Genomic DNA, 24510 nt, shown 5'->3' with positions numbered 1-24510 from the left:
CACACACACATGCACACACACATATGCACACCTGCACATGTATATATACATACACACACACACACATACACACACACACACACACAGAGAGGTGGCTGTTTGAAAAAAAAACAACAACTGCTGAATGACTACTTCAGAACTAAGTCCACCGTAAGGTTTTAATACATGTGAAATCGTCAGGGCATAAAATTATCAAGGCTATTTCCCGAATGTCCGGCATTTGAGGGGAAAAAAAAGAGATGACACAGAACACTCAGTAGGAATGACTAGGCAAAAGGTTTTGTGTTTTTGAGGACCAGGTCTTAATTCAGCACATTCCTCCTAATCATTTTGTGCATAGCAAATCAAAAACAAAGCGATCCAAACAACCGCTGTCAAAACATGTGGTCAGCAGAGTTAATCTCTCCTACAAACTCAGCAAACACCCCGCTAACAGACTGCAGCACAGGCCGGCAAAATCAGACGTGAGTAATAAGTGACTGTGTTGCAATGTGTTGTCAAGCAGTTTGATGGGAAGGTCATTCTATTGCTTTTCCAATAGCACAAATCAGGAGGAGAAATAGTGTAGGGCCAGAGTATGGTTGGAGGATGGGCAGAGTGTGTTGTGAGTATGGCAGTATGGTTAGAGAATGGTCAGAGTATAGTTTCAGTGTGACTGGGGCACAGTTCAAGCTCTATGTCCAGAACGTGCGACCAGAATACGTTCTTACCGTGACCGTCTTTATCCGACCGCCCCCCTTGGTGCAGGTCCAGCCGGAGCGGTTGAAAAGGAGACCGCACACCTCTCCCTCAGAACACGGCGTCATCTCACACCACTGTCTGCTCTTCACTATTCGTGCTGAGGAAAACACAGACACGCATGCGTGCACAAACACACACGGACACGTACACACACACACACACACACACACACGCACACATCCAGAGTGACACTTAGAATATATATATAAATAAGTGTGTATATATATAGAACCAAGTCACGTGCTCTCTTTCCTGGCTCTTGACTTTGTCAAAATGACATTACAAGCATATGTGTGCTGTATATAAAACACAGTCAATCACTATAGGGTCTGAGTACAAGCACAGGAAACATCCTACGCATAACAAATACCGTCGCAAAATCTAACTCTCAAAAACGTGTACTTGGAAAGACTTTGGAAAGACTCATCCATGTCTGTCTGAGGTCTGACAGACAGAGGACCGTGCAGATGGGATGGAAGGAGACACTTGACTATCTTTGATCTTGTAATTTAAAGAGACATTTTTTCCGCGGCTCATAATTAATGCCGGCCATGTTGCCACGGTCCGTCGAGCGTGATAAGTCTGTCTAGGTCAGATCTCCCAAATCCACCGATCACACCTCTCATTTTTTCCCTCGTCTCAAAAATGAAGACCTTGTTCCACAAAACAGCTTCATCAAAGCAGTCTATACTCTATGAATCAAGGTCTGCGTTCACGACGTTTGCTTGACGTCTCAAGTATCAACCTTGAGAAACGCAGAGTTCCAGCTGGTTCACAGCTAGTTCACTACCAGTTCAGACTGATGTTTGCGATGAAGAAAACGTCACGAAAACCGACGGAAGTTTTCAGAGCGTACATTATGAATCTTGCCTGCCCACTTCTAAAAAGCCTGTACGCAAAGATATGGTAACAAGTTGATATTCCAAGATTTCCATCTTTTTTTTTTCCGTACAAAGCTTTGACCACAGAGCCTCTGAATGTTTCAGTTTTCTGTCCCCATCTGGCTTTTCCATCAAGTAAACATGCTTTTCCCCTGGGGGAATATTCAAAAGCTTAAATACAACTCTGCCTTGGAAAAAAACCCCACAATACGGAAACAATGTCTAAAATAACTATACGAAAAAGTTCATAAAGTCACCTAGGGTTCATGACGTTACCTGGACGGTGACTCTATGTACCATTAGTCAACCCAAATGCAGAAGGCACGTGTTATTCAAGTGAGTTAGCTGATGAGTTCTCTTGATGCGCAAGGTACTCTTTTGAACATTTTCACTCTCTCTGAGTCATCTGCCCTCAGAGCAGACGGGACCAGCCTTGTACGTTTGAAGTGTACCCATCCACAGCAGACCATATGCAATTTTCGCATTGCAATCAAAACAAAAAAAAAAAAGAAAAAAGGTCGCACAGTCATGTCATTTTCCCTTCGTCAGTTCGTATAGATGCCATCTTATCCGCCGTGTTGTATTTCGTTCTATGCGTAAGCAGAATTTTCCGTGGTCGAAGCATTTTTAGTCCAGTAATGTTGAAGATAAGCAGAACGACAAAACGTGTCTTTCAAAGGAAAAACGGATTCAGGCCTCTGTTCCACATATTAAGAAAAAATATTTATTTCAATCTTAAGTACACATTATTCTAAAAAGCTGGTAAATAATTGTACAACACTCAAAATATCTCACCCGTGTAAAAACGCAAGCCCTACTGTGAGCTCTTGGTAAATAGAACATTAAAATATTATATCTAGGCCACACAGGGAGCAAAGATGCCTAGTTTACACCAGACGTCTTGGAGAAGAAGATATTTTTGTAGCCTATTTATTTCATCCAAAGACTGATGATGCTCTTGCACTTGCATTGCAATAGAATAAGCAAGAAACCAAGTCACCTCCTAGGGAGCTTTGTAACACTGGTTGAAATGAGGTGATCATTCGTTCTTTGCAAATAGAGTGAAGATGAATTGTGACTATTTTAGAGTTACTGTATAGGGGGCGGGCGTAAAAAAAAAAAAAAAAAAAAAAAAAGCGAACCTGAAACATAAAGCATTGGATCGATACGTTGTTACAAAAGAAGAGAAATGTCAGACGGCGATCCCGCTGACATGACTTAAGGCTGTTTCGATGCGCTGACCAGCTCGCTTAACCCTGATTCCCTGATGCAGAGAAAAATCATTTTGTTTTTGAGCTTTAGAAATATCTGAAGTATGTCCTGCTCCTCTGACTGCTGTTTGGTATGAGGCAGGCAGCACCTGGGCCGGCTCTCCTGCCCACCCTCAGTGTGAACTCTGACTGCGGGGTGTCAGCCCCGGTCATCCCAGGCACCTCCCCTGGCTGTGGTCACACACAGACCCACCGCCATCTGTCCCTTGGCACCATCTGGCCAAACTGCCTTCACCTTGGGATGAGGGCAGGGTAGACAGAGAGAAAGAGAAAGAGAAAAAGAAATGGAGAGAGAGGTAGAGACAGAGACAGAGACAGAGATAGCTTGACAGCAAGAGAGAGAGAGAGAGAGAGAGAGAGAGAGAGAAAGATAGGGATAGAAATAGAGAGAGACACAGATAGAGATAGCTTGACGAAGTGTGAGTGTAAGAGAGAGAGAGCGAGAGAGAGAGAGAGAGAGAGAGAGAGAGAGAGAGAGAAAGAGAGAAATAACTAGCAGTGTTTTCCAGATTAAATGAATAGAACAGTGGAATGCCCAGCGGCAGCGGCATTTATCATTGCATTAAGAGAAGACAAATGCTGTGATATTTTGTTAAAAAGTGAGGAGGCAAGCACACATTTCCACATGCTGATCAATTGATTGACAGCTGTGTTTACAAGTTTTATAGGCTCTCACCTCTTTCCATCTAATGTTTGTGTTTCCTGCCTTCATTCTCAAGCACTTGTTAGTGGGGGTTATGAGCAACAGGTCCGGCTATAATGGACCTCCCACTAATGAACCATGAAGGCAGCGGGGAAAAGCAATGAAAATCAATTTCCCACCACTGTAATTATATGACTCCCTTCGTTAATTTCTTTTTGTCTTACTGTTATGAAAAGCTCCTATTGTCTCAACGTTCGGAGGACGCAGCAGCACAACGTAATTGCAAAGACAAGCAAAGAAACAAACAAACAAACAAACAAACAAACAAGCAACCAGACAAACAAACAAACCGACAAACAAACAAATAAACATTGATTTGACCAGTCAATGAAAGTCTAGACGGTCTATAGTCTAGACTCCGTCCCTTCGAAGCCAGGAATAAAGCCGTAAATACAACATAATGTGGATAATTCCCACAGAGCAAAGCAACATGCCACAGAATGGAACGGAACGGAGCAAATAATAACGGGACATGAGTAACATAAATCAATTTGTCAGGTCTTATCACCGAACAAAACGGAAAAGCAATGAGGAAAGATAACAGGGTGGAAAGTGTTGTGTGCTGTAAATAGGGTGTATGCGAGATGTGAGGGATGCATTTTCTCTCTTACCATCCACGCATGCAGGTCGTGCCCGGGTGGTCCCAGCGATCTGACCTCTCCGACAGGCACAGCGTGCAGTCTGTCTGGCGATGGTGCGTCTGGGCTGGCTGCTATCTCTGTTCAACATCACTATTTCACATGTACCCACAGCCAACTGGCCTGCGGAGGGAACACGTAATCACACACAGGCACGCACACACGCACACACACACACACACACACACACACACACACACACACACACACACACACAAACATACAAGCATACAAGCATACACACATGTAAACACACATACATGTGTGTATATATATGCACAATCACAAAGACACACACACACACACACACACACATTGCATTTTGCATTAAATATGATACACTGATGAAATATTTTATAGTAAACTTGTCACTAGGCAGATATAGCCCCTCATTAACCGCTTAAAAACAAGGCGAGTGACAAACTCAACTTGGCCTAAAACGGAGAAACTAAACAAATCCATAAGTACTCTCCAACTCAATCTCACACAATAGCATTTCATATTAAGGTATTCATATAAGATTTATTTATGAACTGATTTGTTTACAGTTATAATAATTACAATAATTTCTATATTATGATGATTTCTGAATGTTTTGTTAGTTCACATAAAAGATATCATCTTCTCCTAGAAATTAATAACTGAATTTGAACTTAAAGAAAATGACACGTTCAAGACACAGCGGGGGCTTTTCACACTGTTGGTGAAGGGTATGATCCGCACAACAAAAAAACGGACGATTTAAATCTTAAAAGGATTGTAGGTGGGGTTTTTTTTACCTCAGAAAGTATTCATTTTGATCTAACCCTCCTATAAACTGTGACAAGTCTGTAGTCACCCACTACTCTTTATTTAACACTGACCATCACGACCCTAGAACTTCATGCTCTCCTCCACCCACAGAGATAGAGACAAAGACAGAGAGAGAGAGAGAGAGAGAGAGAGAAACAGAAACAGAAACAGAGACAGAGACAGAGACAGGGAGAGAGAGAGAGAGAGAGAGAGAGAGAGAGAGGGAGAGAGAGAGAGAGACAGAAACAGAAGCAGAAACAGAAACAGAAACAGAGAGAGAGACAAAGACAGAGAGAGAGAGAGAGAGAGAGAGAGAAAGAGAGAGAGACAAAGACAAAGAGAGACACAGAGAGACAGAGACAGAGAGACAGGGACAGACAGAGACAGAGAGAGAGAGACAGACAAAGATGAGGAAGAGAGGGAGAAAGAGAGAGAGAGAGAGAGAGAGAGAGAGAGAGACCTATCTTTCTCTTTCTTCTACATGGTGATAAAAGCGCTGAATCATGCTGTATCTTTACAGGTCAGCCATAGAGCTCATTTAAAATGGTAATAAATGTGATTTATTGCCCTAATTTCTTTTTTCTGATACTGTTGAAGGGCTAACAGAGGTGTGATCGAGAAGGGATCTTTATATCGGTAATAGAGCAGAGAAATATCAATGAATCACCGGCAACTCCCACTTTCCAATACTGCTAAAAGGACACGCTCCTCAAGGTTACAATAATTCACTCACAATCAGGCTGACTGAGCATCCAATCAGATCCCTTTTTTCAAAAAAGAGAGGGAAAGAAAAAAGCCAGAAATACATGAGCATTGTCCCACAAAGGCTTGCGGTCTATTTGGATAGCTTTAATCAAAGCAGCGTGATGAAAGGAGATAGAAGAGTTGAGTAGAAAGTCAGTCACCCCTCCCCCCCTCCCCACCCCAACCCCACCAAAAAAAAATCATTTTCTCTATTCATGTGCTGTACTGCATGCTTCACTCCTCATTTCAGACATAAGCAGTCGGTGATTGCACAGCGAATTTCCTATTCATCAATTTTTTTTTTCCCGCCAGTGGCTTTCTCGTTGACCCCGTTTAAATGCTACGGCAGCGATGCGATGATGACCGCTGCTGCTTGGTCAACAGTCTCCACAGACACTGCTGATTAAGACGAACACGCCATCTCTCTCTATCTCTCTCTCTCTCTCCACTCTCCCTAAAGGACTGCATGTCTTCCCCAAGACGTCTTGACTGATTACTGCCTTCAGACGAAAGGTTAAGGTCAGCTCCTGAGGAGAAGACAATTGAATTTCACAGGATACCTCAGAGTACACAGACCTTTCCAGACAGCCTGGCCGGAGCGTTAAGGACAAGAGACGCTCTGAAGTTTCCCAAGCCAAAATCAATTAATGAAACCAGTAAGAATATGCAACAGGAAGAGTGTGTGTGTGTGTGTGTGCGTGTGTGTGTGTGTGTGAGGGCACAGGAAATAATTACTTCGATCAATGGATAAAATCATTTAAAATGCAATTATTCATTGAATCTGGAAGAAAATAAGCATCAAACTGTCATATAGTGATAACACCATTCATGTACAAATCTATCTGTGAAAAAAAAACAACACAAAACTTTAGGCTTTTGTCAGCAGCCCAGTAAAATTGCTTTAACCCTGGATTGCGATGGGGGCATCTTGTCGAATAGTGTCTGCCTAACCCCCAGCAGACATTATTATGTAAAGACTACAACAGTGAGAGCTCGCAAAAGCCCTCAAGGTCATCTCCTCCACTTCTCCCTCTTTCCAAAAAAGCCCCCCCCCCCCACCCACCCACACTTCATAATGCTCCGCTTATTAATCCTCAGCCCTGCACTGCATTTAGATAAGGGCATTAAGCCCTGTCAATTTTACCGCCGTGTCTCTGTTTTTCTGTGTTTGTTTCTTTTTTCTTTTTTTTTTTTTTTTGCGCTCCTCCCTCTATTTGTACACCCCTCCCCTCCTCTCCTCTCCTCTCCTCTCCTCTCCCCTCTCTCCGTGCAGGCAGACGTGTGTTCCTGGACAGCTGTGGCATCAGATATTTGTGCCCCTCCCCTTGTTTCATCAGCAAACAGTTGAATGGGTTGTGTGTGATAAGGCTTGGGTGGGTGGGGGGGGGGGGGTAGATGTGGGGGTAGATGGGGAGGAAGGAGGAGGAGGAGGAGGGAGAGGGAGAGGTGGGCGTGGGAGACCGAATGTTAATGGGCCTACGGATATGACAGCAGCTCCATCACGGGGCATCGAGCGAATTGATATGACAGGTGCTAGCTGCCACTTGATAGCAGTGGGGGCGTTGGGTCTTATCTCCGTTTCACATGATTGAGATCTACATGCGCCGAGGCTCAGAGGATCACACGGCTCTAGAACACAGCGTGCAAGATAACGCAGTTTCCCTTTATACACTCAAACCCTGTTTGAGACCCCAAGCTCAGTCCGACTCCTCAGCGCAGGCAGGCAGGGGGTAGGTTGTTTCACTAGATGCGCTAATGTCTCATGGCGGGAGAAGATGTTACAGCGCTACTGAAGTATCTTGCAAAGACTACTCGCTCTCAGTGATGCTCCAAGCGGTTCGGTCATAGGCATTGTTTTTGCGCTCTCGGGGGCAGATCCAGTCAAGACACCCGGGACATGGACAGCCCTGGAAACGGAAAAGTCTTTTGGCAAGTCGCCTTGGCTCAACTTGTTAGCTCGTTTTTCTAGGCGACTGTACACCCCACATAATGAGAGAGCATTCAGTTATACTGAGACATCACTTTACCACTTTCAAGTAAATAAAAAAAACCCCCAAAATTAAATCCAACACAAATTCGACTATATGATACACTGCCAGCGTGCAGTGATTCAATGGATGGATCAATAGATCAGGAGAGAGTGTGAAAGAGTTCCACAAAGTTGATGGCATATATTAATAATGGAGAGATGGAGCAAAACATGATGCAATGAACAGAATACAAACGAAACAACGACAAGGTGTTTACAGAGAGGACAACGAAACAAAAAGGACACACCGCACAAAAAACTGTCAAAGTCTTAGCAAAGCGACCATTAAGACACTTTTAAGAAGATCCATTCGTTCGGTCATTCAGCTGTATTAAACTGCCACTGTAAGTCCTGATGTATGATTGAGAAAATGCACAAAACAATGACTCGGGCAACGTGATGGAAAATGAAGCAGGCAAACAGCTGACGTGAATCAAATTCATATTCGGGGGGGGGGGGGGGGGGGGGGTTGTGAAATGTGAGGTTTTGCACGGTACAATTGATTTTGCTTTAAAAACCTCGGTTTTTCCATACACGTCCCTGCACTTTTACAGCTTCATTATCTATTGAAACACAAGCGGTGCTTTCTGTAGAATTTATGACCAAGGTCATCATTACAATCGCGCTTGCTGTGTGAGCACACTTTGGTATAGAGGGGAAAAAACTGCAAACCACGCTGTCATAAAATGACATCTTCTTCCGGCTGATTCTCATTTTAACAATAAGCTGCACCTTCCACGCGCTAGCAGAATATAGATTCTGACATAGCGTTTCATTAATATTTAGCAGTATTCCATTACCAGCCACAAAGACAAACACTATGCACAACGAATCTCTGCCCTCCCTCCTTAACTCTTTCGTTTTCTCCCTCCATTTCCTCCTTTTGTATCATAACACACACACACACACACACACACGCGCGCGCGTACTCAAAACGCTAAGGGTGTATTTGATTAAAGGCGAGAGGTGTTGATGCCGGGGTTGTGGTATAGAAGCAGACGCGGAGGGAGGTCTGACATTTCCAAATTTATTGTTGAATAAACTGGCAGCGTTGAGAGTGATGACAGGCCATCCATCTGTGTGGACGGAGGCCCAGTGGCTCGCACGGACAGGCAACTGCACTTTGATTTCCTGTCGTTGCCGTGACGGATGGTACGGCTTTGTGGGAGAGCTGTCAGCGCACGATTCACGACCGCCCGGTCCAACATGCTTCTTTGTTACTAAGCCCCCCCAGAGGAGGGTTGGGGGGGGGGCACGGGGGGTGTATACGGGACCTGCAAGGGAGCACTGAACGGTGGCTTAGCATAGCTCAAAACACACATTTCATCTTTTTTTTTTTTTTTTTTTTTTTAGTGCTTTCACTTTCTCACTTTGTCTGTCTCTCTTTCTCATATACACATGTACATGTCACCAAACATTTGAACATGCCAACCAAATGACGGATGTCTACAGTTTCTCCAAGGCCCCTGACTCATTGCTCATGACATGACAGTCAAACAAAAGAACCCTAACAGATAAGAAGAATAGCCCAGCTACGTACATATAAGATCACATATAAGACACAGGAGACCTCAATGTGAGATCAGTAACCCCTGACGTTGTCATACGGTGTAACCCTTGAGTCAGATGACTCACTGAGTCATACAAATCCCTAGAAGACATCATTGTTGTCAGACAGTTACTGTAAGTGTGACAACAACACGCAGTACTCTCTTCATTTGCAAATTTGGGAACAGGCTCATTCGCATTTCATAATCATGCTTCCCAATTGCATTTCCATGGCCATGAGTTTGAATGTAGGCATGTCATGGAGTACAAGGCGTATCAGAAAGAAAGAAAAAAAAAATGTTTTCACAACATCTCACAAATGACTAATCCTTTTTGAGCTTTTAAGGATGGGAATGCACACGCACATGCACACGCTGGAAGAGTAAAATTTGACAAGGGACGTGAATCGCGTAAATCTTATAAATTGTCACCGCTCATTACACAGTAGATCATTAATGAAAGGATTTCACTGGATGATCTGTGATGTGATCACAATGGTAGGGTTGAGATGCGGGTTGACAGTTTTGGCCTGGAAGGATGCCATAATTAAATCTGGAGGATAAAAAGCAATACGAACACTCAACAAATTCATGTCCCTATCATCACCATCATCATCATCATCATCATCACCATCAGTAGCAGCAGCAAAAGCAAACTGCCTTGCCACACAATGATGAGAAGATCATTACGTGCATTTTTCATAAGCCTCCATGACACACTTAAGCAAAGCACTCATAACAGATAACCCTGATGAGTTATTTACCCCCCCCCCCCCCCCCTTTCCAAAGCAGTGAACTGAGGCCATGCAGAGGTCAAGACTGGGGTCACTTGCCTTAATGGCGTTTTCTTTTTCCTTTCTTTTTTTTTTTTGGTGTGTGTGTGTGGGGTGGGGGGGTCAAAGGTCAAATCTCTCGATCGGTATATTTTGGTATTCAGAAACCCAAGAGGCTCATTGCTCTCGTCAGAGTGATGAGGGAAATGCGATATGCTGCAACCGCACAATAATATGAAACTGAGCCAATCACTCTGCCTGACAACCAATTTGGTGATAATGCCCTTTTGGTTATTGCTTGCAAAGACTGCTATGACGTCTTTTACCCTCCCATTTGGATTGCTTTATCTTTTCGGAGAGCCAAAGAGCATTATTTAATCATCAGAAAACAGCACACATTACAGACATATCAGATCATCTAATCTTTTCATTCTGTCTAATTAGATTTAAGCCAGGGAGGGATTTGAGCGGTATCTTATTATTAATGATCAATATTTTACGGAAGACAGCAATTAACAGATCGTATCTTTGCTTGTCCTATTGAGCATCACTAGATAAGACTTAAAGTAAAGGACACAAATATAAAGACAAAAAACCCCCCAAAAAACCCTAATCAAATCAACACATCCCATATCTATTAGCTGACCTTCATATAGTCTTTAAACAAACTCAAGAACACAAGAACAAGGTTGTCCCAGCTACATATGTATCCTTTGAAATAATGTATTCTTCAGTCATAGGTGATGCTGTTTTTCTCTAAAGAGTCAAAGGACATTGTGTAAATCATTATAAAATGAATTCATAAACATACGTGAAATCTTTGTTCTGCTGCATATTTAAAATCATTTGGGAATTCATTGGTGCTTCGGCCAGATCCTTTATTTGCTGCTTTCTGTTTTTGTTGTCTGCATTTGTTTATATGTCCTTTTCTTTGCATTATTCCCAAAGCCACCAAGCTAAATCCTTTGACCCTTTAAAGGCCACATAACTTCCAGCGAGTGCTCATTCCAGACTTTAACTTGCATGTGTTTTGCTTTAATGTGCCACCACAGTCTGGAGGAAACTGCAGTGGACAGACCACAATGTGTGACATGGTTGTTAAAGTACTACATAATGACATCAGATTTTCATCAAATCTCCTTCCTCACGGTTCTTCATGCCTTTGACTGACAGCCATCTGTTGAGGTCAAGGCTCAGGGTGCTCCGTGCCCTCACACACCCCTGATGGCATTATCTAAGAATTTGGCCAATCAACTTCTCAATTTACAGCCCTCTCTTTACACTGGATTTAAACCCAGCCATTTCCCTTGGAGTATTTCAGTATCTCCCACACACACACACACACACACACACACACACACACACACACACACACACAGAAACACAAACAGACAGACACACACACACACACATATGCACACCTGGAGAGGTTAATCCCCTATGAACATTGTTTACAGTGAGATTATAGAGATTTTTTTGAGCCGTTGGGGAATTTTTAGCGTCACACTAACACACAAATCTTGCATGTGTAAGGGGCACGCTCCAAGCTGTTATGAATCTTGCCCTTCATAGTTTGCTCGCAATTTCCATATCAATACGACCGTAAGTCCCTCAGGAAATTTGACAACGCACCAATGTGACTCTTAACCGTACTGAAAGTTACTTGACAGCAAGACAGTAGGTGAGATGTTTAGTGAAATCACGTCTAACTATTATGTAAGAGGAAGAAGGTGATACATGATGACATTGTCTCGTAAATACGCATGATATAAAGCATTAACTAAAGGGCTCACTGTGCGATTTGGCATTCATACGACAGGTCATTTCTGATAAACACAGTAATATATTTTTGTGTGTGTGGATGTGATTAATTTGGAAGAAGAAAACTACAGGTGCATGCAGCTACGAATGGTAAAAGTAATGTCGTGATGTAGCGAGGGTAAGATACTCGCCTTCTTTGAGGAGGTGGGAGTATATCACCCACAACAAGAGCAGACAGCAGAGTGACGCTCCTCCACCAGCACAGAGCGTCCGCATCCCAGACTGCATCCTTCCCCCGTCCTGAAAAAAGCAAATATATTCCAAGCGCCCACTTCAGTGCAAGTGCTAAAAAGACTGTACTAGTTCCATAGAATTAAAGTACAGTAGGTCCGAAGAGCCCAAATGTCTAATAAAGATTTAATCCGGCAAGTATTTAGGTCACTTGATGGCATCCGTTTTGGTCGTAACTTTAAAAAATGATTTGGCATAGAATCAGTCCGATAGACTGCTCTAGAAAGGCGCGGAGGAAAACCTCAAAACGTTACGTTTAAAAAAAAAGCCTCCCTAGATAATGTAAAACCTCGACTCCGTATAAACTAAAATGCACTGATTTAAAAATACTGCTGAGCCCCACCAGTGCGCAATGATCACCCCAAAGGAGCGAGGGGTCTACGACTTCGCACGCTGATACATAAAAATATTAGTCTGTCCTCCGCAATGGTGGAAGGATATCCAAAGTCGGTATAATAAAAAATACGGAGGTCCGTGAAACAGAGGAGATGGGACGGTGGCGGCAAGTACAGAATCTTCCGACCGTAAGACCGGCTCCTGTAGCTGCAGGGATCGGAGGTGACGCTTTGAGTTTTTTGTTTGCAGTCTCAGCTTCTCCGCGCTTGGTCTCCAATACAAGTCTTCGATGACATCCCGATATTTCCCAGCCAATCATTTCATATCAAGGGGTCTAGTCTAAAGAAGACAAACAATAAGTTGTCGACAGAGGAAGATAGAGATAGACAGATAGAGGCGCAGAGAGAGGGGAGAGAAAGAGGGAGAGAGAGAGAGAGAGAGAGAGAGAGAGAGAGAATCCACATAAAACTAAGGCGTCTTACTTTCCCCCCTAGTGAATACAATTTGAACATTTCCATAGCAACATACAGGGGACAATACGTGTAGGCTCTGGGAGCATGATTTTTTCGAGGAGGTTATTCAGTGTTTTTGAGAAACCCTCACAACAGGATGACATTGTAATTCAATGACAAAATCCAGTAGGAGTCAAATCTGTTATGCGACGGTGTACTAGCACTCAGTGCCCTGCGCTCACTAACTTGCAACCTCTTGACGTAGGCTATGTCAAGCTCAAATCGTGGGTTGCACTAGAATTAGGATGATGTTAACGTGCAAGCGCTTAATGGTGCCAGTAGAGGCAAGAGAGTACTGTACTTCGTGTCGTGTCGAATGAAAAATGAGAGAAAATCAGAGTATATATAAATATGAATTTATACACAATATGAGCTTCAACCACTCGAGCTCCAGCAAAGTTGCAACTGACACTGCCTAAAGCACATAAAAATGCATATGAGCATGAGGAAATCGTTGTGAACCAGTAAAGGCTTTTCAAAATCTTAGACCGACCGTAACTTAATTGTTGCGCAACGTATCTGCGGAACGCAACAGGAGCATCTCGTTCCACCGTTAAACGTGCGCACAGAGCTTAGGCGATATGGTGCTAGTACTAGTGTAGACTACTCACCAAAACGTCGACATCACAAACCCCATGGAGATACAGCGGTTCACGTTTGGTCATACTGTCTCATGTGAGTCGGCTATTAGTTTCAGAGGTCACCCTAATTCAGTGAAAAACAGTTGACTGCTATGAAATATCTAGTCGAAATCTTGAGCGTCTCGTTGATCTGCCGATACGCTCTCTCTCTCTCTCTCTCTCTCTCTCTCTCTCTCTCTCTCTCTCTCTCTCTCTCTCTCTCTCTCTCTCTCTCTCTCTCTCCAGTTTCCTTCCCAAGTCTCTTACAAGGGAAGGGGGTGCCGGAAGAGCCTGTATAGGCTACATAGAAAAACAGCATCTATTTAAATTCACAAGATTTTCAGCCAAAAAAGACTTACTGACACCCATATCTGAAATGAAACTTTCCTTAGATTGAAAGAACATTTAAAGCCATAATGATTTTTACAGTGCCCATTACCATTTCAGCAGTCTGGGTCTACATTCTTCACTTCTCAGTTTTCCTCAAAAGTCATCTTTCTTTCTTTCTTTCTTTCTTTCTTTCTTTCTTTCTTTCTTTCTTTCTTTCTTTCTTTCTTTCTTTCTTTCTTTCTTTCTTTCTTTCTTTCTTTCTTTCTTTCAAGAATAGAGTTCAGATGAGAGAAAGAGAATTGTTTTGGTTTTTTCCGCAGTCAAGGCTTTAACGGTCACATGTCTCCAGGGTCTGTCAATGGACATTTTTTAGTAGTTTTCTGATACAGGTGCTCTGATGCAGAACATACTTTGGGTGTGTGAAACCAAAACCACTTATCACTGGAAATGGATGGTATAATGAAGCTGAAGAAAAGCTCACACCCACCACCTGTGTGGATTACAAACGGGCAGTTTGTGGAGGACACCGTTAGATTTAGAAGTCTGCTGATGCCGTTCCATCTTCCAAATGACTATCGTTAAAAACCGAGTTCTCGTCAGGCTGTATATCAATAATTCAGACAATTACCCATCAGTGGCATTCTCAGCGTTATTGACAGTTGGAGAGGTGGTGTCTTCTTTCATTCTCACACCGTCAGGTGCACTGTGATACAGTGCCCCCTGAAATTACACGAACAAAGAGAGCTGCTCAAAATGAACAATACAGATAATCAGCAGGGGTTTTTTTTTTTTGGTTTTGTTGTGTGTGTGTGTGTGTTAGTGTGTTTTCACTGATCCAGTAGTTGAGAGACAAAGATTTCGCTTATCAAGTAATTGTTTCTCCGACAAAGTTTGAGCCAGTTATTTACACCTGATATTATTCTTCTGAAAAACGTTCGGTGAGAACGAGTTTGCAGTAATATTTGTTTCTTTTTTCCCCCAGCTATTTTCAAAGTTCATCTCAATTTCAGGAGCAAACCCCCCCCCCCCCCCCCCAAAAACAGCATAAAACAAAAAGCTTCACCGTAGCTTTCTGTCTCAAGCATTAGGACAGTAATTAAAAAGTTTAAAACCACTGTGGTGGTGGCTACCTTGCCTGGTAGAGAACGCAGTTTGTCCATGTGCACACATTGGTGCAGAGGTTTTATGAGGTTAAGAAAAATCAGAGACCTAAAAATTGTAAGTCTGCAAAACACGGTTTCTACTTGGGCGCACAAAGTCTCTGGATTATGTCCAAAATATTTACAAAATATTTACATACAATATTTACAATATTTTCCACACACTTGAGCAAATGGCTGTCATTACTTAGCCTATTAAATCCATTTTGTTCATAAGGTACCATGTTTTGGGTGCTGGTACTGCTTTGCACCTCTAATATTCTATTATTGATCATAAAAACAAAAGATTTATAATTTATAATTGCATCATAGAGGGTCGAGTATATTTTTCTGTTATATGTAGGGTTTTTTTTTTCTCCTGAAGGATAAATGAGGTTAGAAAAACGGTGACCTGTTTTCTCTCTAAATATGCTACTAATAGTCGATGGTCCAAGAAAGAGTCTTTGGTTGCAGTTCATTTAAAATTTTTCTCTCGTTTTATTAGACATCAGTAGATTCATTTATCTATGTCAAACTCTACTAAAGCCACACACACCTTCCTCTGCACTCTCACACACTACATAACTGTGATTTATTTCCATTTTCTTTTTTTATTTCCAACATCTATGAAGGCATCTCAGGCGGTCTCAGGTCCCAGGTCTATTTAAAAAAAAAAAAAGTCCAACCTAAGGAAGAATGTATATGATTTAAATCTCCCTACAGCAAATCATAATTCATCCTAACGATTTTTGAGGGATTAAAGATGCATTCTCCGTGGTTGCCACAGGGCTGGTGAGACCTGCTCTATGCTTTCCCTGACAACAGATGCCAGGTTCTCCATCCACAGGGTCTTGACTCCATTTTCCATTCCTGCATTTTTCATGCAGAGCTGTCATTACAGCATGTCATTCATCCACACAGCTGACATCACATGAAAAAAAAAAAAGAATTTTGATGTAATATGCAGCTACTAATGCATAATGTAATATGATATGATATGCAGTTACATCAGCACTGTGGCATTGTGTTGTGTATCTAAGATAACAGGTGATATTTCATTACCCGATTATTTTCCTACTGGTTTTATGGTTTGTGTGATGAGTTATCTGACGAAGGTGAGGTTTAGGTATTTTATTATGCCTCTTATGAGAGCTATGGTGGTGTGCCTATCACAGACTGACATTCTCACCCAAGTCCTGAAAATAGCATCCAATGTACAACACACACACACATATGCACACATGCCTTTGACCTTTGACCTTTGATTAAAAAAACAGCAGCAACAAAAACTTACACAAAAGAAACAGCATCCCACATGTTGTAGAGTACACACAGTACACCTGTGGTTTCTGCCAGTACTGTTTTTGTAAGGGTCATTTGATTTGACCAACTGTAAATGCTGAATATGCAAAATGCATTTTATTTGCACTGAAAATGTTTTGAGATGTATAAAGAGAACTCAAATATTTGTGGCGGCGTCCATTTTTTTAGTATAAGGTGCAATGTTTTCAATGTTTGATTTTGAAGCAATCAATTTTTTTTGTAATCCAGTGAACTATGTTACTAACTACAAAAGTTGCCATATAATTTGTATTCAGTAACTGGCTACATTTCAAAGTAATCTGGCCCAACCCTGACAATATACAATATACAATATACAATACTATACTATACTATACCGTACTATACCGTACTGTACTATACTGTACTATACTGTACTGTACTGTACTGTACTGTACTGTACTATACTATACTATACTATACCATACTATGCTATGCTATGCTGTACTGTACTATACTATACTATACTATACTATACGACATCATACTAGAATACTTTTCAAATGTTTGCGGAAAGCAGGTGTAGAAAACAGGAAATGTGGAGGGAAACAAGTTCCACAATTCATTAGTAAAGAGACCACACAGTTTACAATTACATGTAATGAGCAATTTAGCTGTGATTAAGTGGCTCCTAGATTGGCCATCTGTGTGGCCTATTGTAAATATGATAATTCAGTTGGACTATGGTTCACTATTTTTACATGAGATGCTTTTGATTATGAAAGAATAATGACTGTTTGCTGGGAAAACAGAGCAGATGTACCTCATCTATACCCAGAGGTCCACATGATTTTGCATATTTATATGCTGGAGTGTCACGTTAGCAATTACCCTCTTAAGTGAATGTATCATTCATGTACTTCGTGTTTACAATATAATATATAATATATTTGCTCCATTTTCCTGAGTGGTCTCGATACGTATTCCTTTTGTCAACAATATTTTCCAATATTGTCTTTCTGTGATCCTCAGATTGTGAAGCTTAGAAATGATCTGCCTGCTCACTAATTCTGCTCTCATACTTTTTACAGAGTTTAGACGGTTTAAACATTCACTGAAACCTATACATCACATCCATCCAAGTTAACTCAAAAATAAGATTATAAATCATGCAGTGATATAATTACAGTACCAAAATAATACCCTGAGTTCATTTCACTGTTTGTGTAATCAGTATAATTACGCGGTAACAGCACGGCTGTTGTAAAAGCCACTTATGCTGTCAGTGTCCATTCATGTGCGTGCGTGGTCCCTTTAAGACATCTTGATTGTGATATAAATATGCATGAGAACTCTCTTTACAATACGCTCTCTACTGTTGCCTGACTCATGATAAACAGTATCAGGAAAGCCGCTGGATGCACCTTCATGTCCTTTGACTCATACCATTTTATGCAATAAAAATAATATCAGTACAGCAGGTGCCGTAAAGAAGCACCGGAAATCATTGCCTTGGGTCCATTACAAATAATTCACAATTACTGAATATGTCCCCACCTACATCTTTAAGAATAATAATAAAAGACACCCAAAATATATAGCTTGGGTCTGCATAATTGAAATTCACATCTCGGTGCTAGTAATGATAAGCTTAACGGTTTGACCATAAATCAATATGTTCAATATTCTTACACCACAGTCGAACACGGTGTTGAGGGTTTACACAGAGATCCTGGACATAGAAGTCTTGCCCCAAGGATATGCACAATAAATTGAAGTGCAATATTTGAAGGCTAACATGTAGGAATGCGATGCATTCGTGATGTATTTGTCATGCTGAACGCTGAAACACATTCATTATGCAGTCCGCTCGGTAAATGTAATTTTGGTTAATGGAAGAGAACAGAAAGCATTTGGAGGTGAGAACTAAGGGTAATTGTTTTTGGTCTTATCTAATGTGTGTTAACTTTGGTGTTTGTCAAAAACAGCGGAATTGTTTCTGCCAAGTAGCTTCATCAGAAATTAACTCTTTATCTGGTCCTAAAGCAAAAAAGGGGAAAATGCACCCATCAATCCATGCTTTTCAATTCGTCTCGTAATGGAATTATCTGCTTCCGTTGGAATGATATCAACTTTAGAATGTGATGTGAGGAATCTTTGAAGAATGTGGTTTGATTTGCATTGTTTAATGGCTTTTTTTCTTCACCTTCTCTGATTAGGAGAGCACTTCTGTAGACAATAGTCATCCTAGCATTAATCTTCTTGAACTGGTTATTGAGGAAAAAGTGGTCTGAATAACGTCGTTTATCTGAAACCAGCTAATTAAAGATCTTTTCACAAAGGGAAATTAGAAGTTCATTTCAGGTAAAAGTAATTCTTAGACATGCCACACTCTACCTCTGTGGGCAGCATCTACAGATAAAGGCGCTATAGAACACATTAATAAGCATGTGCTTTAATAAAAAAAAAAAAACACAATAAAAACCCAGTGTGAATTACATGTGAGCAACATATCATTTCTCTGCACAATGTAGTATGTATCAAATAAAATGTACTAATTACTATGTGAATTGCAAGTACTGAGGAGATTTATGCCAGAGTGTGACCCATTTCTGTCTGAGGAGGAGCTGCAGGCCCAGGGTCCCTGTCCTTCTGCATCTTCGATAAATTTTCTGTCACCCTCTATCAAAGTGTCAGATTTCTATGTAATATAGACATCAGACAAACTTCTTTCATGGCACCCTTCAGTAAACACTACTCTTACAAGGCCCCTCCTCAGTTTGTATTTGAGTCTTTAGAGAACACAACCACAAAATGACACTCTTTGATCTGCTATTTTTTTGGTGTTGTTTCACTTCCCTTTGGTTTTGAGTGTCAGTTGAGTTGTTGATGTTGGTGACTGTTTTTCTCCATGGCCCATCTATGGCCCGTTGGCTCGACGCTGTTTAAACTTGTCACACAGCTCACAGATGTCGACTTTTCCCATGGATGGAAAAGCAGTGACAGGTTGACTGTGGATTTCCTCTATGTGCTCCGCATCGTGTGGATGTGAGAATGGAATGATGTAATTATAAATTAATTTTACAAGTACTGTGATGTTTGTACCCCTTTCTCTCCGGGCATATCAGGTTAATCTCAGCTTTTTAAAAAGATCTTTGAGGAATAACTTGTAACTGCCATATACAATTATATGTAACATAGACCATTCTTTCCCTTGCAAATAGATGTACCTCAGTCTTCAGTGAACACGGTGAGTTATTTTGAATGAAGACTTGAGGGGCATAAGGCAGAAAAGAAACAGCAACAAAAAAAAATCTTTCAACTGAACACCGCCCCCCCCCCCCCCCCCCCCCCCCCCCCCACACACACACACACAATCGTTAGACATAACTGAAACCAACTAACATCAAATGAGGTCATTTAAACAATGGGACTTTTAGGCTGATAAAGTGAGATTAAATTAAGAAGAAAAGCGATTCTGCGTATTTTAACTTTACTTATTCATGTGAACTATGGATCAATCAAGGATCAATTATAATATCAAGAATGGAACAATCTGGGAAGAATGCAAGATTGTGGCCTTTTTGTTCTTTTCATGAATCTGTCATCTGACGGTGCTTCAAATGCTTATCTCTGTTTTCGACCTCAATCCAACAATAATTACATTTCAAAAGCAGAGTGATGATGTGTAATAAATGAGGGCATTGATTTTAGATGATTTTGGAAATTAGATTTTCTTCAGACGAGTGACTAATATGTTTTTTTGGGGGGGGTTTTTGTTACTGCAAAGAAGAACATTGCCTCAGCGCATCCTGCAAAACTTCAACAGTGTGAACTAAAGAGAATCATTGTGCTCATAAACTTGCCAGAAAATCACTCTGCCTATCTGAATGATTCATAATAAACATGTGTGTATTTTGGCTATGTATCTATCCTTATAAAGTCTAAATAATGCAATCCATGCAGTGTTTTCTCAAAATGGATGTCAGCAGGAAGCTATTAAACAACGATACAGATATGATTTCATATCATACTGGAAGAAATGTCTGATGTGTTCATGCTCTGAAATGATGAGAAAATGTTTCTCAGATATTCCACCTATAGAGAGGCCTCATCACCACTCAACACCTACACCCAAATCAACAACTGCGGTGTCGCGAGTAATTGTAATCAAAGGTTGCTAAGCTGGAGGCATATCTTGTTTACTTCTTTGTGGTTCCTGAAGACCTTAGGCTGTTCAGCATGTCTTCTTCTTCTTCTTCCTCTTCTTTTTTCTAAATGAAAGCAAAATACCATTAACTAAACACCAGGCAGTCAAAAAAAAAAACAAAAAAAACTTTCACCAATTTGGCATAACAAAATGGTGCGCTGTCTAATCTTGTCATTCGTCCAGTTTTCTAACTCTTGTCTCAGATATGCTTATAGATGAGAGGGGCTTACATGATATCGCCCCGATTCTTCTCGTTTAAGATCTGAAATCTCTCTCTCTCTCTCTCTCTCTCTCTCTCTTTCTCGCTCTCTTTCTCTCTCTCTCTCTCTCTTCAACTGTTTCCATTTTCCACATTGATATATGTTTCTATAGTAACAAAGCAAGCAGAACTGTGAATACAGAGGATAACCACATACTCCCACGCAAGGCAGGGTGTTCAGCGCCAGGCTTTGCAAATGTTACTAATTAACGGTGTAGTACTGTGCATTTTTGATCCCTACAGGGCTTTTCGTAACATAGTACCATCCACTAAATCAGTCTTTCCAGCAGATACATCTCTCTTGCCCTCTAACAAGCCTGTTCTCCACAGAAACACATAGCATATGTTTCTGAATTCACTGTATTTTACACCAAAATTGCCGGCGTTCGCCTCAGTTTATAGTTGTCCCAAAGCAGATTGTCCATGTTACTTAATTAAACCATTTTCTTTTTCTTGTCTCTGAACACAAAAACATCTACACACAAACACACCCAGAAAAACACCTACGCACACCGTACAACTGATCATAAAAATTGTTTTGAAGGTAATGATTGTTACACTAAATTATCACTTTTTTTTTTTTTTAAAGATTTCTTGTCATGCTCTAGGAGTAGACTCTCTGCGGAAGCCGGAAAACAGACGTGGTACTAAACAGTATAAAAATGTAGTGTTTCACAGACAATTATCTGTTAATGACTGCAGTAAAACTGACTGTTCTGTGAGTTGTTGAAAGTGCAAATCTGAGCGAAAAGTTCATATTCGCATATTTTTTTTTTTTTTTAAATCATAAACAGTTGGAAGCAACAAGATGAAAATGACAATCAGAGGCCATAGATTGTAATAAGATGTTCAATTACCCGTGCACTTGAGCATCATGAAGGAAATTAAGAGTTTCTAATGAACTGCGGTTAAGATTTTGGCTGTTTTCCTCTTCCAGCTCCCTTAGCCACCCTCAAAGATATTACTTAATAATTTAGTAATTCGATATGTGATTTGTCAAACTGAATTATCGGTGGTTTTCATACATTAGTCAGATGTGTAGTACCGCTCTGGCTCCGTCTATATTCACGATGGCTGTCGAGGCGAGAGAGAGAGAGAGAGAGAGAGAGAGAGTGAGTGAGTGGATTCAGGGCTGTAGTCTTCAGGGCTTGAGACAGAACAAGTGCTGAGTGATGAGGTGCTGTCTTCTACAGCCCCCGACCCCTGTCTCACTACTCTTATATGAGCAAGTCAACCAAATGCCAAGACCATATTTCCTATTCAGATGAGAAAGTAGAGCAGACCTTTCATCTCATTTCTCTCTCCCGCTCTCACGATGGAGAGAGGTTCCAAAAAAAAAAAAAAAAAATTCTATTGCCAGAGTGGTGTATTTTTTTCTTTTTCTGGGTCCAACGTAAGAATGGAAAATAGACTGGCAAAAATCATTTGAACAGTTCCAACTGTGAAATGTCTCTTATTCAGATTAAATTAAGCGTAATGTTATCGCCATGAGTGACCATCGAGACCTCTAAAGAAAGTTATTTCATAATTGAACGCATTAATTTGCTTTATTCCATGACAAAGTAAACTGATTTAGAGCAAACTTAAGCTACACTTGATGCTGAAACTGAATTAGGTCCCTTCAAACACATTGCTGTGTGGAAAATTGGTATAATCTGTCAGCCATGAATGGCTTTAAACCAGAACATAAAAAAAGTAATTGATTTAAACGAAAAAAAAAAAAAAAATCAAATAATTTATGAAAAAAAATAACCTCAATATTTCACCTCAGCATAACAAGGAAAGCTACAATATAGAATTATCAGACGTTTTTTGTGCCTAATCAATCGCCGGTATCTTCAATCACTTTCAAATTTGAACGCTTCTGGCCCCAAGTTTCTTTCAAACGAGCAATTCAGATTATTATTATGGTTACAGCCGCTCTTGAAATTAATATTAATATTATTAGATTAACATTAATATTGCATTCAATCACTTTCATAGAGAGGCTGCCCTGCATAACCATTAAGTGTACTTTACTGAAGCAGAGATGGGAACATTAAGGGAAAGGATGAAAAGGATAGAGGTTTCAATCTCTAACTCCTTTGGTGATTTATTTAATGAGATTTGACCAGTATCCAAATCAAAAAGAAATTTTACACAGTTGGCATTTCTGGTGATTTATTAAAACCCCTCCATTACAAAGTCATCGGCCTGTCAGCGCAGTCAGAAAGAGAAGACAGAAAACTGAGAGGATTTGAAAGTGAGAGAATTGAAAAGTGAGCGAAATACAGCAGGTTGAATGAGTTTATAAAGTGTTGGGGTATAGCGGTTGATCATGCCTCCCTTAAACTGCAAGGGTCCTGAGAGAGAGAGAGAGAGAGAGAGAGAGAGAGAGAGAACAGTAAAGAAAATTCCGTGAAAAAAAAAGAGGCGAAAAATAGTTTTCCGGGGAAATTTATCATTCAGCTGCAAAACTTTTTTTTTTTTTAACACGTCTAACTGAAGGACCTCATGAAATATAAGTCTAGCTTTAATGGGTTTTGTAGTTTCCACTGAAGAATCCTCATGCTTGGCAAACACACACATACACACACACAGACACACACACACACAGAGCAATATAGCACTGCAATAATATAAAGCACTATTACCTCTCTCTCTCCAAGGGTGAAAATGTGTTTCTATAAATTTCAATGTAAGATAATGATGGCAAAAGTTTAAAATCTGCATGCGTACTCAGAAAAATGCATATACTTAAAATCTCTCTCTCTCTCTCTCTCTCTTTTACATACACACACATACACACACATACACACACACACAAACACAGACCTCAGTCCTTTTTCCCATGTAAAAGCCCAGCCTCTCAGTACAGGACTCTCTGGAGAACTCCCTTGTATGACACGGCCTCTCCGGGAACTGCCCCGGTCTCCGTGGATACACCTAAAGTAAATCATTCAGCAGCACTCTTCGGCGTGAATGGGCGACCTTCAGACCGTTAAGTGCTGTTAGAGCTACAGTCCGGGGCTAACATAGCTCCAGAGAAATACAGGAATCAGCTTTCACCACTTCATATAATAAGTAGTCAATCCATCCAACAAATTATACAAGTTTCTAAAAGAGAAGCAGACCCTCTCTAAAAAAAACAAAAAAGAAAAAAAGAAACCTTTCTAAAAGTTCAGAGGCTTGAAAAACCCTGAAGAGCACACACGGAGGACGAGTGAAGATAAGTCCAGTAAAGACTCACTGTGACTCATCCACGTAGTTACATAAGAAACGGGGCAGAATCGTTTTGATGTGTGGATGTCGTGTAACGTCGAGGCGAAAACGCCGTCATGCGTCTTAGAATTTGTGAGAGAGGATCGTCTCTAAAACCTCTCTTGGTTTTATTTTTTTTTTTTCTTTATTTTTTTTTTTCAAAATCATTCTTAAGGTAACGGATAGACATAATGCAAAATGATGTGTCCCAATAAAACTCCTGAATCATCAGTCGGATGGTTGATTTGAATGATAATGTGAGTAACAGTCTGTTGTGTCTAATTAGTTCAGGCACTAATTTATACAACATAGCAGTTACAAAAGGCAAAATCTGTTTACTGCTAGCAGTAGTAAGAGATGCAGACAGGTGTTAATTGATTTGTTAGATGAATGATTAGAGGTGCTATGAAAG

The 24510-nt window shown here is 40.8% G+C and overlaps 1 protein-coding gene across 1 annotated transcript; it reads right to left on the bottom strand.

Annotated features, from left to right (window-relative positions):
* Window positions 1-374: 374 nt before the first annotated feature.
* Window positions 375-12168, bottom strand: tafa5l (TAFA chemokine like family member 5, like). The gene is made up of 4 exons (XM_030785168.1): window positions 12072-12168; window positions 4208-4357; window positions 711-838; window positions 375-437 (listed from the first exon to the last, which is right to left on the bottom strand). The coding sequence occupies exons 1-4, from the start codon at window positions 12166-12168 to the stop codon at window positions 375-377; spliced, it is 438 nt and encodes a 145-aa protein (XP_030641028.1).
* Window positions 12169-24510: the final 12342 nt, after the last annotated feature.

This window comes from Chanos chanos, chromosome 9 (genome assembly GCF_902362185.1).
Source record: "Chanos chanos chromosome 9, fChaCha1.1, whole genome shotgun sequence".
Taxonomy (NCBI): domain Eukaryota; kingdom Metazoa; phylum Chordata; class Actinopteri; order Gonorynchiformes; family Chanidae; genus Chanos; species Chanos chanos.
This window is presented reverse-complemented; position numbering and strand designations above follow the sequence as displayed.

What these genes read in the sequence shown, in the direction of transcription:
- tafa5l (XM_030785168.1), bottom strand. Translation starts at nt 12,168, where the DNA reads ATGCAGTCTGGGATGCGGACGCTCTGTGCTGGTGGAGGAGCGTCACTC. An exon ending in ACGACCTGCATGCGTGGATG is followed by an intron (nt 839 to 4,207) that starts GTAAGAGAGAAA and finishes TGTTTTCCTCAG; the next exon opens with CACGAATAGTGAAGAGCAGA. An exon ending in GTCGGATAAAGACGGTCACG is followed by an intron (nt 438 to 710) that starts GTAAGAACGTAT and finishes CCTGTGCTGCAG; the next exon opens with TCTGTTAGCGGGGTGTTTGC.